The 17,093-nt window shown below is 45.0% G+C and overlaps 2 protein-coding genes across 4 annotated transcripts in view; both read left to right on the top strand.

The window, feature by feature from the left end:
- The window catches only part of LOC138945829 (hemocyte protein-glutamine gamma-glutamyltransferase-like), a 163,287-nt gene that overhangs the window by 16,010 nt on the left and 130,184 nt on the right, over window positions 1–17,093 (top strand). The gene's annotated exons all lie outside the window — the stretch shown is intronic.
- The window catches only part of LOC138945823 (hemocyte protein-glutamine gamma-glutamyltransferase-like), a 38,043-nt gene that overhangs the window by 16,016 nt on the left and 4,934 nt on the right, over window positions 1–17,093 (top strand). Inside the window, exons 9-15 of the mRNA XM_070317331.1 lie at window positions 254–392; window positions 672–775; window positions 2,835–2,997; window positions 4,177–4,253; window positions 7,240–7,328; window positions 7,964–8,168; window positions 15,937–16,097. Of these exons, the coding sequence (XP_070173432.1) occupies window positions 254–392; window positions 672–775; window positions 2,835–2,997; window positions 4,177–4,253; window positions 7,240–7,328; window positions 7,964–8,168; window positions 15,937–16,097 (938 nt within the window). The remainder of the gene's footprint in view (window positions 1–253; window positions 393–671; window positions 776–2,834; window positions 2,998–4,176; window positions 4,254–7,239; window positions 7,329–7,963; window positions 8,169–15,936; window positions 16,098–17,093) is intronic.

Below are 17,093 nucleotides of genomic sequence, written 5' to 3'. Positions count from 1 at the left end.
AGTGGACAAGTGCTGGGGCTTTTCTGGGGTAATGAAATATCACCAGTAAGAGCTGTTGAAGGGGGTGTTGTCGTTGTTATTGCTGTTATTGTTTTTCTCATTACCATTGGTGGTGCTGATGGGGGGGAGGGGGGGTATGAAAGTTGGTACTGGTGTTGTGTTGTGATTAGTGGAGGTGGTGGTGGAGGTGATTGCGGCCGGTAATGTTTTGTGTGTAGTTGTATGTTTGTACGCCTGTGTGTGTATTTGACAGTTCTGCGTGCCTTGGGCATTCCTGCCCGCAGTGTGACCAACTTCTCCTCAGCCCACGACGCCGACTGTTCCATCACCATCGACATCCACTACGACGACCACGGCAACCCCCTGTCGGACATGGACGAGGATTCCGTTTGGTAGGTCTTTTGGGGATGTTGTGTGTGTGTGTGTGTGTGTGTGTGTGTGTGTGTGTGTGTGTGTTACTCGCTGGATTTATTGTTAGGTTTACTCAGAAGACGAAGGGACGTATTAACAGGAAATTTGACGGGCGATTCTTTAAAACGGAGGCGGGTACCCATGTTCTTTTAAATCAAATCAACAAAACTATGATTTTCTGTTTAATGGTGTTCTGCCCGTGAAGTTTGGCACTTACAGCCAGCCATAGCAATTGACTCTGTATGATCTATTGTGTGCAGGAACTTCCACGTGTGGAACGAGTCGTGGATGGCTCGCCCTGACCTGCCCGCTGGCTACGGAGGATGGCAGGCCCTTGACTCCACACCTCAAGAAACCAGTGACGGTCAGTTCTGTTGGCCCCTTGCTTGGTTTGCGTGGTCAACTATTTCGTTTTGCTTTAGGATTGTTTTCTTTGGTGCTACAACTAATTGCTAACTGTGATATTCTGCCATTGTAGTTTATTGCCTTTCTGGTCATATTTGTTAACGGCGTTTTATTCCTTTAATTGCTTATCAGAATAACGTTTATCAGTATTTTAGAAGACAAAAAACTCCTTCCCCTGAACACAGTTTGGCTCACCATCTCAGATCTGTTTAAGCTATCACATGGAACCGGCACGGTTGGCCAAGTGGTAAGGCGTCCGCCCCGTGATCGGGAGGTCGTGGGTTCGAACCCCGGCCGGGTCATACCTAAGACTTTAAAATTGGCAATCTAGTGGCTGCTCCGCCTGGCGTCTGGCATTATGGGGTTAGTGCTAGGACTGGTTGGTCCGGTGTCAGAATAATGTGACTGGGTGAGACATGAAGCCTGTGCTGCGACTTCTGTCTTGGGTGTGGCGCACGTTATATGTCAAAGCAGCACCGCCCTGATATGGTCCTTCGTAGTCGGCTGGGCGTTAAGCAAACAAACAAACAAAATATCACATGGACTAATGGTGACCCCTTTTGGGGGAATACCTATCGTTACAAATCTTCAACATCGATGAACCTTTTTATGTTGGTTGCATACTTCAGTTTAATTTTGACGTTGAAAACAAGCATGAAACAGAGGGTTTCCAAATGAGACTTGCATCGTAGAAAGTACCATATAGGCCTAAATGTCACTTACAAAATGTATTCAATAGAAAATGTCCCCGCTGCGAAGTAAGCAGCCAGGCTGCTCATTACATTTAGTCAAGTTTTGACTAAATGTTTTGAAATAGAGGGGGAATCGAGACGAGGGTCGTGGTGTATGTGTGTCTGTGTTTGTGTGTGTGTGTGTGTGTGTGTGTGTGTGTGTGTGTGTGTGTGTGTGTGTGTGTGTGTGTGTGTGTGTGTGTGTGTGTGTGTGTGTGTGTGTGTAGAGCGATTCAGACTAAACTACTGGACCGATCTTTATGAAATTTGACATGAGAGTTCCTGGGAATGATATCCCCGGACTTTGGAATTGCATTTCAGCTTGGTGGCTTAAAAACTAATTAATGAGTTTGGTCATTAAAAATCGGAAACTTGTTATTAAAATCATTTTTTATTAAACGATCCAAAAACAATTCCATCTTATTCTTCGTCAGTTTCTGATTCCAAAAACATATACATATGTTATATTTGGATAACAAACAAGCTCTGAAAATTAGAAATATGAAAATTATGATTACAATTATTTTTCTGAAATCGATTTGAAAACAATTTCATCTTATTCTTTGTCGGTCTCTGATTCCAAAAACATATAGATATGATATATTTGGATTAAAAACAAACTCAGTACGCTAAAAAGAATAGAGATACAGAAAAGCGTGTTATCCTGCTCAGCGCGACACTTACCGCACTATTCTGGCTTGTCGATTTCACTGCCTTTGCCACGAGCGGTGGACTGACGAAACTACGAGTATGCGGTCTTGGTGAAAAAAGCAGTGCGTTCAGTTTCATTCTGTGAGTTCGACAGCTTGACTAAATGTGTTATTTCGCCTTGTTTTTAGCTTATCCCGTATAAAATCATGTGCAGATTTTAGAGAAAAATGGGCATCATAGGGATTAAACACTGCATAACATAACAAAACATAGCATACACATCGGAGTCAGTAATTCGCTGCGATCGTGGTTTTAACTGGTCGACCACGTGTTTTCTGTTTGTATGAGATAAGGGATACAACTCTTCTACAACGCTTGCACATCCTGACAGAGTTATATCCGAAAATCGTCTATTATGTTTCTCGTCCGTGTTGCAGACGTGTGTTTTTGCGGGCAAAATTAATTCAACAGAAAATGTCCACGCTGCAAAGGAAGCAGCCAGACTGCTTATTTTTAGCTTGCTTTTAAGGTCAAAGAATGCAAGCTCGTATCCCGTATAAAATCACGAAAAGAGCTATGGTGGAAAACATGATCCCTTACACCGCTAGGCAATGATGTTTCTCGTCCGTGTTGCAGACGTGTATTGTTGCGGGCCCTGCCCCGTGCTGGCAATCAAGGAGGGGGAGGTCAACCTGCCCTACGACGGCAACTTCATCTTCGCCGAGGTCAACGCCGACAAGGTGTACTGGATGATCCAGAAGGACGGGACCTACAAGCGGATCAAAGTCGAGACACACTCGTGAGTTGCAAGGGAACTCTGGGGTGAGGGGCACAAGAAAGTTACCAGTCGGGGTTGGATAGGTCAGGCGAGTGCAATGGCCTAGTGGCAGACGACGGCCTCCCAAGCAGAAGATCGTGGGTTCGAATCTCGGCCGCGCCTGGTGGGTTAAGGGTGGAGCATTGTCCGATCTCCCAGGTCAACTTATGTGCACACCTGCTAGTGCCTTAATCCTTCTTTGTGTGGAAACGCAAGCACAAGACTAAGTGCGCACGGGAAAAATCCTAAATCCATGTCAGAATTCGGTTGGTCATTGAAACACGAAAATACCAAGCATGCACCCCCGAAAACGGCGTATGGCTGCCTAAATGGCGGGGTAAAAACGGTCGTACATGTACAAACCGTGGGATTTTTCAGCTCATGAACGAAGACGAAGAAGAAGGATTGGTTGAAGTTGGGGTCTGTGTTTGTGATTTCAACCAGTCCGATCCCGTGGCTGGTTCCCATTCGGTTGATATTTTTCTTGTGGACATTAGCCCTGATACAGTGAAGTTTCTGTTTAATGAACCTCAATTTTAAGACGCCTTCTATAATAAGACCCGCTCTCTATATACTATCCGTGTAAAGCGTCATTTACCTCTCCTTTTAATTAAAGACCTACATTTCTCAGATTTTTGGAGGACTTAAAAATGGGGTACTACTGTTTTGAATGAGAGTGATGAAGTGAGTAGAGAAGTCATGTTTTCACAGAACCACGACCAAGAAGATATTTGCATCTGGCCTTAGCGCATTATTAGCAAGATCTAGATCAGCACTTTTCAGGACGTGTACGGGAACGTCATCAATTTTTGTTTTTACGTCACGCGTGTGTCAAAATCCACAGTCTTGGTGGTAGCAAAACAACGTATGCATTTGGAACATTGGAGAAAAAAGTGTGTCACGGGTGACGCAATATCTACACGTACACGTACAGGTCTTTGCTACACGTTCGACCATCTAGAACACTGTAATTGTGTTCGCTTTTACTTGTTACGTTTGGCACGAAGAAAGAAAACGAAAGTCCCTCTAGCAACACGCAAGCGGAATCAGCTTGAGCGTAAATTGTGAGACTGACAAATGCAGACAGTGAAGACACAATCAGGTCACACCCATCTTCAAAATCTCAAATGATTTACCAGAATGATTTTCTTTTACTTTCAGCGTGGGGAAATTCATCAGCACGTGCTCCCCACGTGGAGACCGCGAGGACGTGACCAAGCACTACAAGTACGCTGAGAGTAAGTGTCCTTGTCTGTGAATGAACGCTAGGAAGAGAGATGAAAGAGAGATGGAGGAAGTAGATTCAATGGTAGTTGGAGAGTAAGTGACCTCCTTGTTTGGGAATGAAGGCTAGGAAGAGAGATGAAAGAGAGATGGAGGAAGTAGATTAAATGGTAGTTGGAGAGTAAGTGACCTCCTTGTTTGGGAATGAAGGCTAGGATGAGAGATGAAAGAGAGATGGAGGAAGTAGATTCAATGGTAGTTGGAGAGTAAGTGACCTCCTTGTTTGGGAATGAAGGCTAGGATGAGAGATGAAAGAGAGATGGAGGAAGTAGATTCAATGGTAGTTGGAGAGTAAGTGACCTCCTTGTTTGGGAATGAAGGCTAGGAAGAGAGATGAAAGAGAGATGGAGGAAGTATACTCACGGAATAAAATAACTTAACATTGTTTAAAATTTAATATCTCAAAATCAGAAAAAGTTACAGGAGTGATTTTTGTACCAACGTAAAGCTTGTTCAATTGCTCATTATGGGCAAAAACCCGGAATAGTCTGGCTTGTTCCGTTGTTTTGCAATTTGAGCTCAAAGACGCATGGTGTCATTTTGGAGTTTACAAACTTAGCACTGTGTGTTTGACAGCGCTGTGCGGCGTGCACTGGTTGATCGCAGCCGCAATTAAATTACACAGGAGCAGTGAAGGTTAGCCTCAATACGTTTATTAACCAAACAAATTTCATTGTGAAGTCGAAATTCGATCAACCCTAATGAAGCGGTCTTGCTGAGGATTGGTGACACGGGGCCGTCCTTGGCGAGGCAGGTCTCGAACGTTAACGTTGTTTTGCTGGTACCTTCTTCGCCACAAGGCAACTGATTGCCTGGTCACTCCGAATCTCCTAGCAACATCAGTATAAGTCATCCCTCCTCTCAACATCCCTATTGCGACGAGTCTATCGTTCACACACGTTCGTGGCATGGTGAAAGAGAAAGACAGAGTGGACAGTTTTAGGCAAAGAGAAAGAAACATTTTAGTGAGTTGTTCTCACTCACAAACAAACGGACAAACCAAAGGCAGTACTTTCATGCAATATTCGTGGATCAGCAGCAGACCTTTTGCAGGTTTCAAGTACGGGTAGACGTGCCCCGAGAGTCAAAGAGTGCAGGCCTACCTGTTTACAGCACACACAGCGTGCACTGGCTGTCGGCAGCGTCGGCAAGCTTTGGCGTCAGTCAAGTAAACTCCAAAATGACACCATGCGTCTTTGAGGACCAATTGTGAAAAAACTAAGCAACCGAGAACATTCCGGTTTTTTTCCTCTTCTCGGGAATTGATGGTTCTATGATCGTACCACCCCGCTCTCCTGCAACGTTTTCCGATTTTGAGATATTAAATTTTAAAACATGTTAAGTTATTTCAATGGTAGTTGGAGAGTAAGTGACCTCCTTGTTTGGGAATGAAGGCTAGGATGAGAGATGAAAGAGAGATGGAGGAAGTAGATTCAATGGTAGTTGGAGAGTAAGTGACCTCCTTGTTTGGGAATGAAGGCTAGGATGAGAGATGAAAGAGAGATGGAGGAAGTAGATTCAATAGTAGTTGGAGAGTAAGTGACCTCCTTGTTTGGGAATGAAGGCTAGGATGAGAGATGAAAGAGAGAGGAAGGAAGTAGATTCAATGGTAGTTGAGGAGTAAGAGATCGCCTCGTCCAGGAATGATGGAAATAAAGAGGGAGGAGGCACAGAGATGGAGGAAGAAGATCAAATGGTAGTTGGGAAGTAAGAGATCTCCTTGCCCAAGAATGAAAGATACAGAGGGAGGAGGCACAGAGATAGCCTAGAGGAATATTAATACATGGTAGATGGGAAGTACGAGATCGCTTCGTCCAGGAATGATTGAAACAAGAAATTCCTCCGAGGTAGGAAAAACACCCCCGTCCTTAGCACGAACATGATTCAGGGGCCATAATGCCATTCCTGATCATATCATGTCGAGTCCCATACTTGTCGACGACGCCCTAGGTACCACATCACAAACAGAACTGTGCAATACACAGGTGTTTTCTACAGACACACTCAACACACACACACACACACAGAGAAGCCGTATATATACATCTATATCTATTGTATAAATATATAGAGATAGATGAGAGTGTATTTTTCGCGTGGCTATAAATTGATTCGACCTTTGCACTTTTACAGTGAGGATAATTTACGGGTCCAATTTACGTTCTGGACACTGCAGTGACCTTCTAAAAATAGTAACAGAACGCCGGGAATATCCGAAGATGCCCCCTCATACTATAGTCCACCAATAACTCCCTAACCGTGTGTTTGACTGGTCCCAAGTTTTGTAAGGACCGTCTCAGGAATGTATAGAACCTGTTCACCAAGTTTGGTGACGATCGGTCCGTTCATTCTTGAGATCTACTTGCGAACACAAACAAACACACAGGGGGTGTAATAAAGAGTGAGGAGGAAAAGAGAAGGATTGGTAGATAGGATGTAAATTTAGCGGCAAGGGATGAAGGCGTGTGGATAAACGAAGGAGCTCTTAATGGCAACAGAGACAAGTTAAAGAGAAACATTTAAGGATGGCATTTCAAGTTTGGATAACAAGCAAACTTGTCATTGTACAAACTTATTTTTCAGTGTATGTCCGTTTTACTGTTAACGGATGGACTTAATTTACGGTGGGTTTTTTTTTATGTCAGCAAGACCAACTGGAAATTCAATCTTTCTTTCTTTATTTGGTGTTTAACGTCGTTTTCAACCGTTCAAGGTTATATCGCGACGGGTGGAAATTCAATGCCTCGTGCCTTTCATAATTATACTATACTATACTATACTTTTTTTTTAAATTTTTTTTTTTGCTTAACGCCCAGCCGACCACGAAGGGCCATATCAGGGCGGTGTACTATACTATATTATACTATACCATACTATACCATACTATTCTATGCTATGCTATACTATACTATACTATACTATACTATACTGTTCCTCCAGACTCTTCTGAGGAGCGCGCTGCAGTGCTGAGGGCCAACAAGGTGGGGGTGAAGGACAGCAAGCACGACGCTTACCAGGGTGGGCCTGAGGTAAGGGGCACAATTTCTATACAATAGTGTGGCTGTGTCTAATTAACTCTCTAACTTGAACATTTTCTGTCTTCTACCACTCTATTTCTCTTGGTTTTTTTCTTCTTGTTGTTGGTGTAGTAGTAGTGGTTGTTATAGGGGATGGACGTGTCAAAAGCAACACACATGACGCCTATAAAGGTGGCCTGGGGGAATGGACCTCATTCTTACACCATTGCAGTGGGACTGTGTGTTCCTATCTTACTTAAAGGTTGTCTGTCTTCTGCCGCTCTGTTTCTGATGTTGTTTTCGTTGTTGATGTGGTGGTGGTGGTGATGGGGGTTGGGGGGAGTTCAACGGTCGGTAAAGATAACGCTTACGGGGGTGGACCCGAACTACGGGACATAATGGCATTGTGTACACCATTGCTACTAGTGTGGCTGTGTGTTCCTATCTCACTTGCAGTTTGTTTCTCTGATGACACTTTCTCGTAGTTTCTTGTGGTTGGTGTGGATGTAACAGGACATTAAAGATAATGAGACATGACACCAAATGGATGAACCCGAGGTAAAATGCACACCGTTGTTACTGTGGCTGTGAGTTCTCTCATCTGACCCATTTTAGTCTATACTACTCTCCGCTTCTCTATTTCACAGGACGTGCAGTTTGAGCTGGAATTTGACGCGAACAACACGTTCGTCGGCAGTGACTTCGTGGTGACCCTAAAGTGCACCAACACCAGCAAGAAACAGCGCCACCTGACGGGCACCCTGGTCGCCAACACCATGTACTACACCGGCGTGGTGGCCGAGCTGGTGGGCAACAACCACTTTGAGGACGTCGCCATCAATCCCGGCAAGAGTAGGTGACATTTGGAGTGATGGCTGGTTGACTGGCTGCCTTTCTGCCTGTCTACCTGCCTCTCTGTCTATCTGGTTGGTTGGCTGGTTGGCTAGCTGGCTGGCTGGCTGTCTCTCTGGCTGGCTGGCTGTCTGTCTCTCTGTCTAGCTGGCTGGTGTCTGGCCGGCTGGCTGTCTTTCTGTCTGTCTACTTGCCTCTCTGTCGGTCTGGTTGGCTGGCTTGCTATCTTTCTGTCTGTCTACCGGTCTCTATGTCGGTATGGTTGGTTGGTTGGCTGGCTGGTTGTCTGGCTAGTTGCCTGGCTGACGGCCTTGGATGTCTCTCTGGCTGGTGTCTGGCCGGCTGGCTGTCTTTCTGTCTGTCTACCTGTCTGTCTGGTTGGCTGGCTGGCTGGCTAGCAGGATGGCTGTGTCTCTGTTTGGCTGGCTAGTGTCTGGCTGTCTATCAATCTGTCTATCTGTCTCAAAGACAAAGGGCAGAATGAATGCTAGTGGACTTCTGGTTATATACCGATGCTAATATTATAAGATGTTTGGTGGCTTGTTGACAGACCAGCTTTTTTGTTGGCCCAAGGGGACCATATCGTCTTTTGTTTCATCTTTATCGACCAAGGCCGAAGGCCGCGGTTGATAAATATGAGACAAAAGGCGATATGCTCCCCGAGGACCAACAACAAAATGCTGGTCTGACAACAAGCCACCAAACATCGTTTTTGTCATCATTTTGGTTGTGCAACAAAATGCACAATAACCCACAGGGAGACGAATTTTTAGAATCCAACTCCGGGCCACAAAGCATCGTCACAGTAGCACAAGATAACACGTCAAACTTGTATGTGACGTCAAACGTAGCTTGTTGACGCTTTTCTTCCAGTCTGAAAATGTACAGAGCTGCGATCATACCTGTGAGTTCAGTAAGTGTTGAGCATATTTCTTTTCTTTTAAGTGTTTATGACTTTTCGTTGTGGATTTTGCGATTACAGAGATAAGTTGCAAATTGACCATGAGTCGCCGCGGTAATTATCAACATTGATTGGGTCTTTGAGAGTGAATGCTTACAATCGTTGTCCTCGGAAACACAAATCCAAAGCCACGATGGTTCCACAGATCAAACAATCAGCCTGATTGGCTTTTACTTTGACAATCCACGTTTCACATGAAAGCTCAAACCAATTCACAACCTCGAGTTATTGCATGGGGAACATGAGATTTATTTACCAGGTGCTTGTGAATGAAAACTCGTGAAAATGATGACAACAGCATTTGTCAACCCCAAAGAATGCAAAGGTGGTCAGAAGTGTAGTGTCTTTGAATGCTAGAGTGTATGTATGAGTGGAACTATTGCTATGTGCCTTCGCTCGCAGCCTTCCAACATGCACACGGATTCCGCCATTAGTCTCCAACTGATTTAATATTCATGAACCACGTGATACACCAGAACCAATCGTGGTGGAACAATATTACATCTCTTCCTTTCTTCCAGGAATAAAACAAGAACATCAGAACAAAACATAACATTCCGAAGAAATAAACAAAAACTTCTGAAGCACAAAGTCAAATCGATGATTAAAACATTTTCGCATCGCTTATCAATTTACTCTCATTTTCTCTCCCCAAGCGCACAGAAGTACAACAGTTTGTAGGAACAAGAGAAACAAATACAACCAAAACGCTAATAATGTAGGCTACCAATGCAATACTGAGTCGACAATCTTTGTAGGCAAAAACATTATAAGAAAACCAAAACCAAAACAACAGTTGGCATGGAAGATAGAAAATCAATAATCTGGCATTGATAATGCGCTAATACAGTACCACGTCAACGCTGTTTGTTGACAATAAAACAAAAACAAATATTGTGCACGCACATCTGAGTGCATTACTTAATGCATAATCAGCTAAAAAGAAAAAAAAATGGGGGAAAAAAAAATTTAGTTAACTTCTGATGTGATAGCGTTTGAATCTCAAAAATCAGTCACATAGTCTTTGAAACGAGTTGGGGATTTCTTTTGGCGGGTTGACCGCCTTGGATATGAGGTCATAGAGGGGGCAATACTGACAGTCTGTGAGGTGATAGGAGATGTTTGTGTCCGTGGTTGCGTGAGAGAACATGGTTGTGTTGACGATGCTGATGGACCGCATGCTGTTTGTGTCTGTGATTGCGTGAGAGAACATGGTTGTGTTGACGATGTTGCTTGACCGCATGCCTCTTTCACGCCAGTATCTGGGACAGTGTTCTGAGGGACAATACTTTCTTGAACGTCTAAGGGAGGTTCATCTACGTCATCAGCAGACTGATGGCTTTCTCTAGTGGCTTGTTAAAAGCTTCTGCTTGAGCATTAGCCTGTGGCCAAAGTGGCGTGACTCTGCGGTGTTTGACGCCCGATCTTTTCATAAATGACCTCCATTGGTGGCTTTGGAATGGGGGCCCGTTGTCCGTTTTGATCACCTCCGGGTACCCGAACATGGCAAAGGCTTTGTCAACAATTGGAATCACGCAATCCGCTGAAGTGCTGCGAATGATTTCTGCGATTGGATAACGTGAGTATTCATCGACCAGCACAAGTATGTAATCGCCGCTTGGCAGAGGGCCACAGAAATCAAGAGACAATTCAAGCCAAGGGCCTCTTGGAAGGTCGGACATGTTCATGGGTTCTTTCTGACTACGATTTGTGTTGGCCTGACACGGAATGCAACTCTCGACTTCCAGTTCTACTGCTTTGTCCATGCCTGGGAACCAGACTTTGCTGCGTATGAACGATTTCGTTTTCGTTATACCCTGGTGCCCTTCATGGGCCACTTGAACGACCCGTTTTCGCAAAGAGGCGGGAATCACGAGCTGCGTACCTTTTAGAATGACATTGTGTTCGGCATTGACGCAGAGATCATCTTTAACGTTGCGAAAACGTATCAAGTCTTCCAAGTTTGCCTCAGGATCTGCGAGTTCTTTGAGTGCATGCCATTTGCCTGTGCTGATGATTTTCATGACTGTTTGCAGTGTGGCGTCTTGTACGGTTTCTGCTTTAATCTCATCAAGCGTGACCGCAGAGAGTGTGTCAGTGTCAGCGAGAAAACTGATGTATGCTTCTGCCATCTTTTCATGTTTTGATGCAGCGACTGCATGCGTTGGGTGTCTGGACATGTAGTCAGCGGGGTTTTCTTTTCCCGGCTTGTACTTCATCGTAAGTAAGTATGGTTGAAGGCGCAACGACCATCGTGCGATCCGAGTGGGAGGTGATGGCTTCTGCCAGATGTTGAGTAGAGGGCGGTGGTCGGTTATGACTGTGAACGGCGCACCGCTGACATAAATGTCGAAGTGCTCGCATGCCCAAACGACAGCAAGGGCCTCGCGTTCGGTCTGAGAGTACCTCTGCTCCACTGCGGTGAGAGCACGGCTCGCGTAAGCAATCGTGCGACCTTCCTGACACAGAAGGCCTGCGACGCCAACGGGACTGGCGTCGACGTATATTTCTGTGTGTTTCTTTGGGTCGAAGTATGCGAGAGTCGTTGTCGCTGACAGAGCTTGTTTGATCGTATCAAATGCGGTCTCGTGCGTTTCGGTCCACGTCCATGGCGTGTTTTGTTTTGTAAGAGAGCGAAGTGGCTCGGTGATGGTCGCAAAGTTGTTGATGAAACGCAAGCTGTATTGGACCATGCCAAGAAACGAGCGGACCTCGGATGCATTTTGCGGCCTGGGCATGTCATGAAGTGCTTGCACTTTTTTGGGATCTGGGCGGAGGCCTGCAGCGGAGAAGATGAAACCGAAGAATTCGATCTCGTCCTTGTTGAATTCACATTTCTGTCTGTGAACGGTTAGCCCAGCCTGATGGAGCCGTTTCAAAGTCTCATCGAGGGCCCGATCGTGATCTGCTTGATCTGACCCGAAGACAATGATGTCATCAGAGACATTTCTGGCACCGGAAACGCCAGAGATCACTTCTTGAATAGTGTGCTGGAAAATTTCCGCAGCTGAGTTTAGGCCAAATGGGAGTCTTTTGTACCTGTACAGGCCCAAGTGTGTGGAAAATGTGGTGAACTGTCTAGATGCTGGGTCAAGCTCAAGTTGGTGATAGCCTGAGCGCAGATCGATCTTGCTGAAAACCTTTGCACCATTTAAGTCTGACACTAGCTCTTCAATAGTGGGTGTGATGTGTCTTGTGCGAATTACGGCCTTGTTTACGTCACGCATGTCGCAGCAAACGCGTATTTCTGACGGGTTTTTGGGCTTTGGCGGTGTGACAATGCGTGAGACCCACTCTGTAGGTCCTGTGACCTTTTCAATGATATCCTGTTCTTGCAGTTTGTTCAGCTCTTTTTCCACTTTATCACGTAAATGGAACGGGACACGGTTGTGTTTTCTGGCAACAGGTGGAACACTTTTGTCAACGTGAACTGTGACTGTGTGGCTTTTGAGCTTGCCTATTCCTTGGTCAATTCCCGGGAATCTGTCCAGTGGGGATGACGGAGATGTCGGTGTTGTGGGGTTCGGGATGTTCACTGCATTTACAATGAACAAGATTTTAAGCTTCTCTGCAGTTTGTCTACCGAGTAGTGACACATGTGTGCCCGGGATTATCAGAAACTTTGTTCTGACTACAGTGTCTGCAAATTGAACATCTGCGGTGATGTATTCAGTGACATGTATGGGGTCTGATCTGTATGGTCGCACACGCCTGTTACACTTGTGTATTTTGATACCTCTGTCAATCAATTTCTTTGAATCAGCTGTGTTCAGAACGTTGCAAGACGCACCAGAATCAATCAGCAAACGAGTTTCTGTACCAGAGATATTCACCGCTGTTGTCGACGCGTCATCATCAAGTGAAAACAATGCTTGTACTGCGTCCTCGTCAGTGTCGGAGGACTCAAAATCTGATTGTGCAATGTCGGGATCGAGTGCGCGTACCGAACGACGAGCAGAATCATTCTTGTTTTGTGACGAACGTTGCTTGTTTTGATTTGAACTTCGGCACGCGGATGCAAAGTGATTGAGGCCATCGCATGCAAAACAACGTTTCCCACGAGTGCATCTGCACTCTTCCGACGTGTGACCCCGGCGGCCACAGCGCCCACATTGTTTGATTTTTCTCTGCGGCGAGTTGGAGTTGGCGGAATCCTGCTTTGCGTTAGATCTGCTACCCGACGGTGCATGCCGCGTTTGTCTGCGTGAGCGACTGACTGAGAACGCTTGGTCTGACTCGGCCATTTGTGCAGCTTGCAACTGACTAGCTTCTTTGGCCTGCGAGATTTCGATTACTTTCTTGAGCGTCAGTTCGGGCTCGGACAAAAGCTTTTCTCGCAATTTCCTTGACTTGCACTTGTCAATGACCTGATCGCGAATAAAGTTATCAACTTCGTCTTCAGGAAATGCACAGGTCTGGGCAAGCTTACGCAATCGCACAACAAATTGGGTCACGGTTTCGTCATCTTTTTGACATTCCTTTCTGAACAAATGCCGCTGGTATGAGATGTTCTTTTTCGGCTTGAAATGCACGTCAAGTTTTTCTCTGGCAGCGTTATAATAATAATAATAATAATAATAAATAACTTTTCTATAGCGCGAGTCCCATCAATTGGCTCCAGGCGCTTTACAAATTCATTATAGAATAAACTAGCAGTGCCTGTATCACCGAATGTCTTGAATAACTCTTGCACCTCTTTCCCGGCACAGTGAAGTAGAAGCGCGCGTTTTTGCACACCTGAATCAACGCCGGAAGCGGCGGCATAGATCTCGAATGAATCTACCCAATCTTCCCAACGAATCGAGAGGCTTGACACGTCGCCGTGAATGTCAAAATTACTGACCTGTGTCACCGAAATGGCCTTTGCCATTATGTGCGCGTGATGCTCGGAATCCTCGTCGCCAAAATGTAGTGTCTTTGAATGCTAGAGTGTATGTATGAGTGGAACTATTGCTATGTGCCTTCGCTCGCAGCCTTCCAACATGCACACGGATTCCGCCATTAGTCTCCAACTGATTTAATATTCACGAACCACGTGATACACCAGAACCAATCGTGGTGGAACAATATTACAAGAAGCTCTTGCAGTCTCATCAGAAAACGAACAGTAACATTTTATTTGTCAGAGTCCTGTACGATCTATTTGTTTGCCGTTGAAAAAAAAGCTATTTAACCAGCTAATGAATTGTATTTATTTTTCTTCTTCATGGCTACATGTACAGAAGTGACCCAAATCTTGACTCCCGTCGGTATAATTATAACGCTGCCTGCATGCTTATTACCCGCTATTACGAGCTAGTCGTGTGACAGAGAGTTTTCTTGCACACGAGACTGTAGATGTTTCACGACGGCTTTAGCCGGAGTGAAACAGCAGCATTCGAGTGTGCAAGAACACTCTCTGTCACACGACTAGCTCGTAATGGCGATTATGTCTCACAGCTTCAACAGAGGAGAGAACAAACACGTTTTGCGTACTCACGCTTGATAAACCTAAACACAGGAGCAGCCATTGTGGAGAGATCTACTTTTTGACGAAAGTGAACGAACAACTATGAATGACGTCTCGGTATATGTGAATGACGTCACAGTCATCGTCACAGTCTGTATCTTTTGAAGCATTCCATTCTTCATGACGTCTTTCTGTGTCTGCATCCGCAAAATGTTTGTTCTTTCCGGGGTCTTTGTCATCTATGTTCAGAACTCTGTCCTTCTAGTTTCAGACTAACAGGCCTCCTGAGCGAGCCACTTTCCAAGGGAAGCTAAACTCGCGTATGGAAACAGTACTGTAGTCTGGGATGCCGTTTTCAGTATTCTCAGCGTTGAAGAATTTGTAAAGAGAAGACACGACAACAGCAGGAGAAATAAAAGTCGTGTGTGCATTTTGGGGCTTTTGGAGGGACGATTTCGAGTTTGAATCTGTTCTTGCACATGCTCCAAAGCGTGCAACATACAATCTTGCACACGTTTGCTTTAGTAGTGGCAAAGAAGGAAAGCGTGTGACATAATATGATGTCACACGCTTTCCTTCTTTGCCACTACTAAAGCAAACGTGTGCAAGATTGTATGTGACACGCTTTGGAGCATGTGCAAGAACGGATTCAAACTCGAAATCGTCCCTCCAAAAGCCCCAAAATGCACACACGACTTTTATTTCTCCTGCTGTTGTCGTGTCTTCTCTTTACAAATTCTTCAACGCTGAGAATACTGAAAACGGCATCCCAGACTACAGTACTGTTTCCATACGCGAGTTTAGCTTCCCTTGGAAAGTGTCTCGCTCAGGAGGCCGGTTAGTCTGAAACTAGAAGGACAGAGTTCTGAACATAGATGACAAAGACCCCGGAAAGAACAAACATTTCGCGGATGCAGACACAGAAAGACGTCATGAAGAATGGAATGCTTCAAAAGATACAGACTGTGACGTCATTCACATATACCGAGACGTCATTCATAGTTGTTCGTTCACTTTCGTCAAAAAGTAGATCTCTCCACAATGGCTGCTCCTGTGTTTAGGTTTATCAAGCGTGAGTACGCAAAACGTGTTTGTTCTCTCCTCTGTTGAAGCTGTGAGACATAATCGCCATTACGAGCTAGTCGTGTGACAGAGAGTGTTCTTGCACACTCGACTGCTGCTGTTTCACTCCGGCTAAAGCCGTCGTGAAACATCTACAGACTCGTGTGCAACAAAAATCTCTGTCACACGACTAGCTCGTAATAGCGGGTAATGTTGCACTTTCTCTGTTTCGTCGATCACAAGGCAGAACAAGACACACTTTACTAATAGCTGTATATATCTCTATCTCTCCACAGATAAGGAGATCACCCTGTCGGTTTCGCAGGAGCAGTACGGCAAGCTGCTGAAGGACTGCTGCATGATGTCGGTGTCCGTAGTGGCCAGGGTTAATGAGACTGACCAGGTCTTCACCAAGAAGGACGACATGCGTCTCCGTAAACCTCACCTCGAGATCAAGGTGGGTACACAGTTTGAGGACATCAACGGGCAACATGACATCAACATCAAGCCCGCAACACGATTAGGCCACAAAAAAAAAGGTGTGGTTACGGTAACATAGCCAAAAAAAATAGGGTAGGAAGGTAGGCAATCACTTTTTTTTTAAACTTTTTTTTGTAATGTGTACAAATTAAACCTACTTGACAGGGAAATAAGTGTGCGACTCGGGCGATTTCGCTTTCATTGCGTTTTCTGCACTCGTTTTCTTGGGGTTTTTTTTTGTTGACAAATGTAATAAAAAGTTACAGGGTCGGCCCCTAAAAATAGGGTAGGTCGGGTTACCGTAACCACACCTATTTTTTTTTTTAGGCCTTACGACCATTTAGCTTTTTAGTGCCCATACGTCGACCAAAAAAGCGTACCAGGTCTGTCTCTCACTCTCCCTCTCTGGTTTGGTTTGTTGTTTTCTTTCTGAGACCGTCGTGTTTTGAACCTTATCTGTTGTTCCTTCATGCGCCATTAGGTGTAATGCGGTCTAGTTTTTGAGTCACTTGAGAAAAAGTGACTCTATGTAATCGGTCAGTGTTAGTCTGTCCGGCCGGCCGGCCGGCCTCCGGCCGGCCGTCCGTAGACACCACCTTAACGTTGGACTTTTCTCGGAAACTATCAAAGCGATCGGGCTCATATTTTGTTTAGTCGTGACCTCCAATGACCTCTACACTTTAACGATGGTTTCGTTGACCTTTGACCTTTTTCAAGGTCACAGGTCAGCGTCAAAGGAAAAATTAGACATTTTATATCTTTGACAAAGTTCATCGGATGTGATTGAAACTTTGTAGGATTATTCTTTACATCAAAGTATTTACATCTGTAGCCTTTTACGAACGTTATCAGAAAAACAAGGGAGATAACTAGCCTTTTCTGTTCGGCAACACACAACTTAACGTTGGGCTTTTCTCGGAAACTATAAAAGTGACCGGGCTCAAATTTTATGTGAACGTGACTCCCAGTGACC

The sequence above is a fragment of the Littorina saxatilis genome, linkage group LG1 (genome assembly GCF_037325665.1).
Source record: "Littorina saxatilis isolate snail1 linkage group LG1, US_GU_Lsax_2.0, whole genome shotgun sequence".
In the NCBI taxonomy this organism is placed as follows: domain Eukaryota; kingdom Metazoa; phylum Mollusca; class Gastropoda; order Littorinimorpha; family Littorinidae; genus Littorina; species Littorina saxatilis.
Note: the sequence above shows the minus strand (reverse complement) of the source record. Positions and strands in the feature narration are given on the sequence as shown.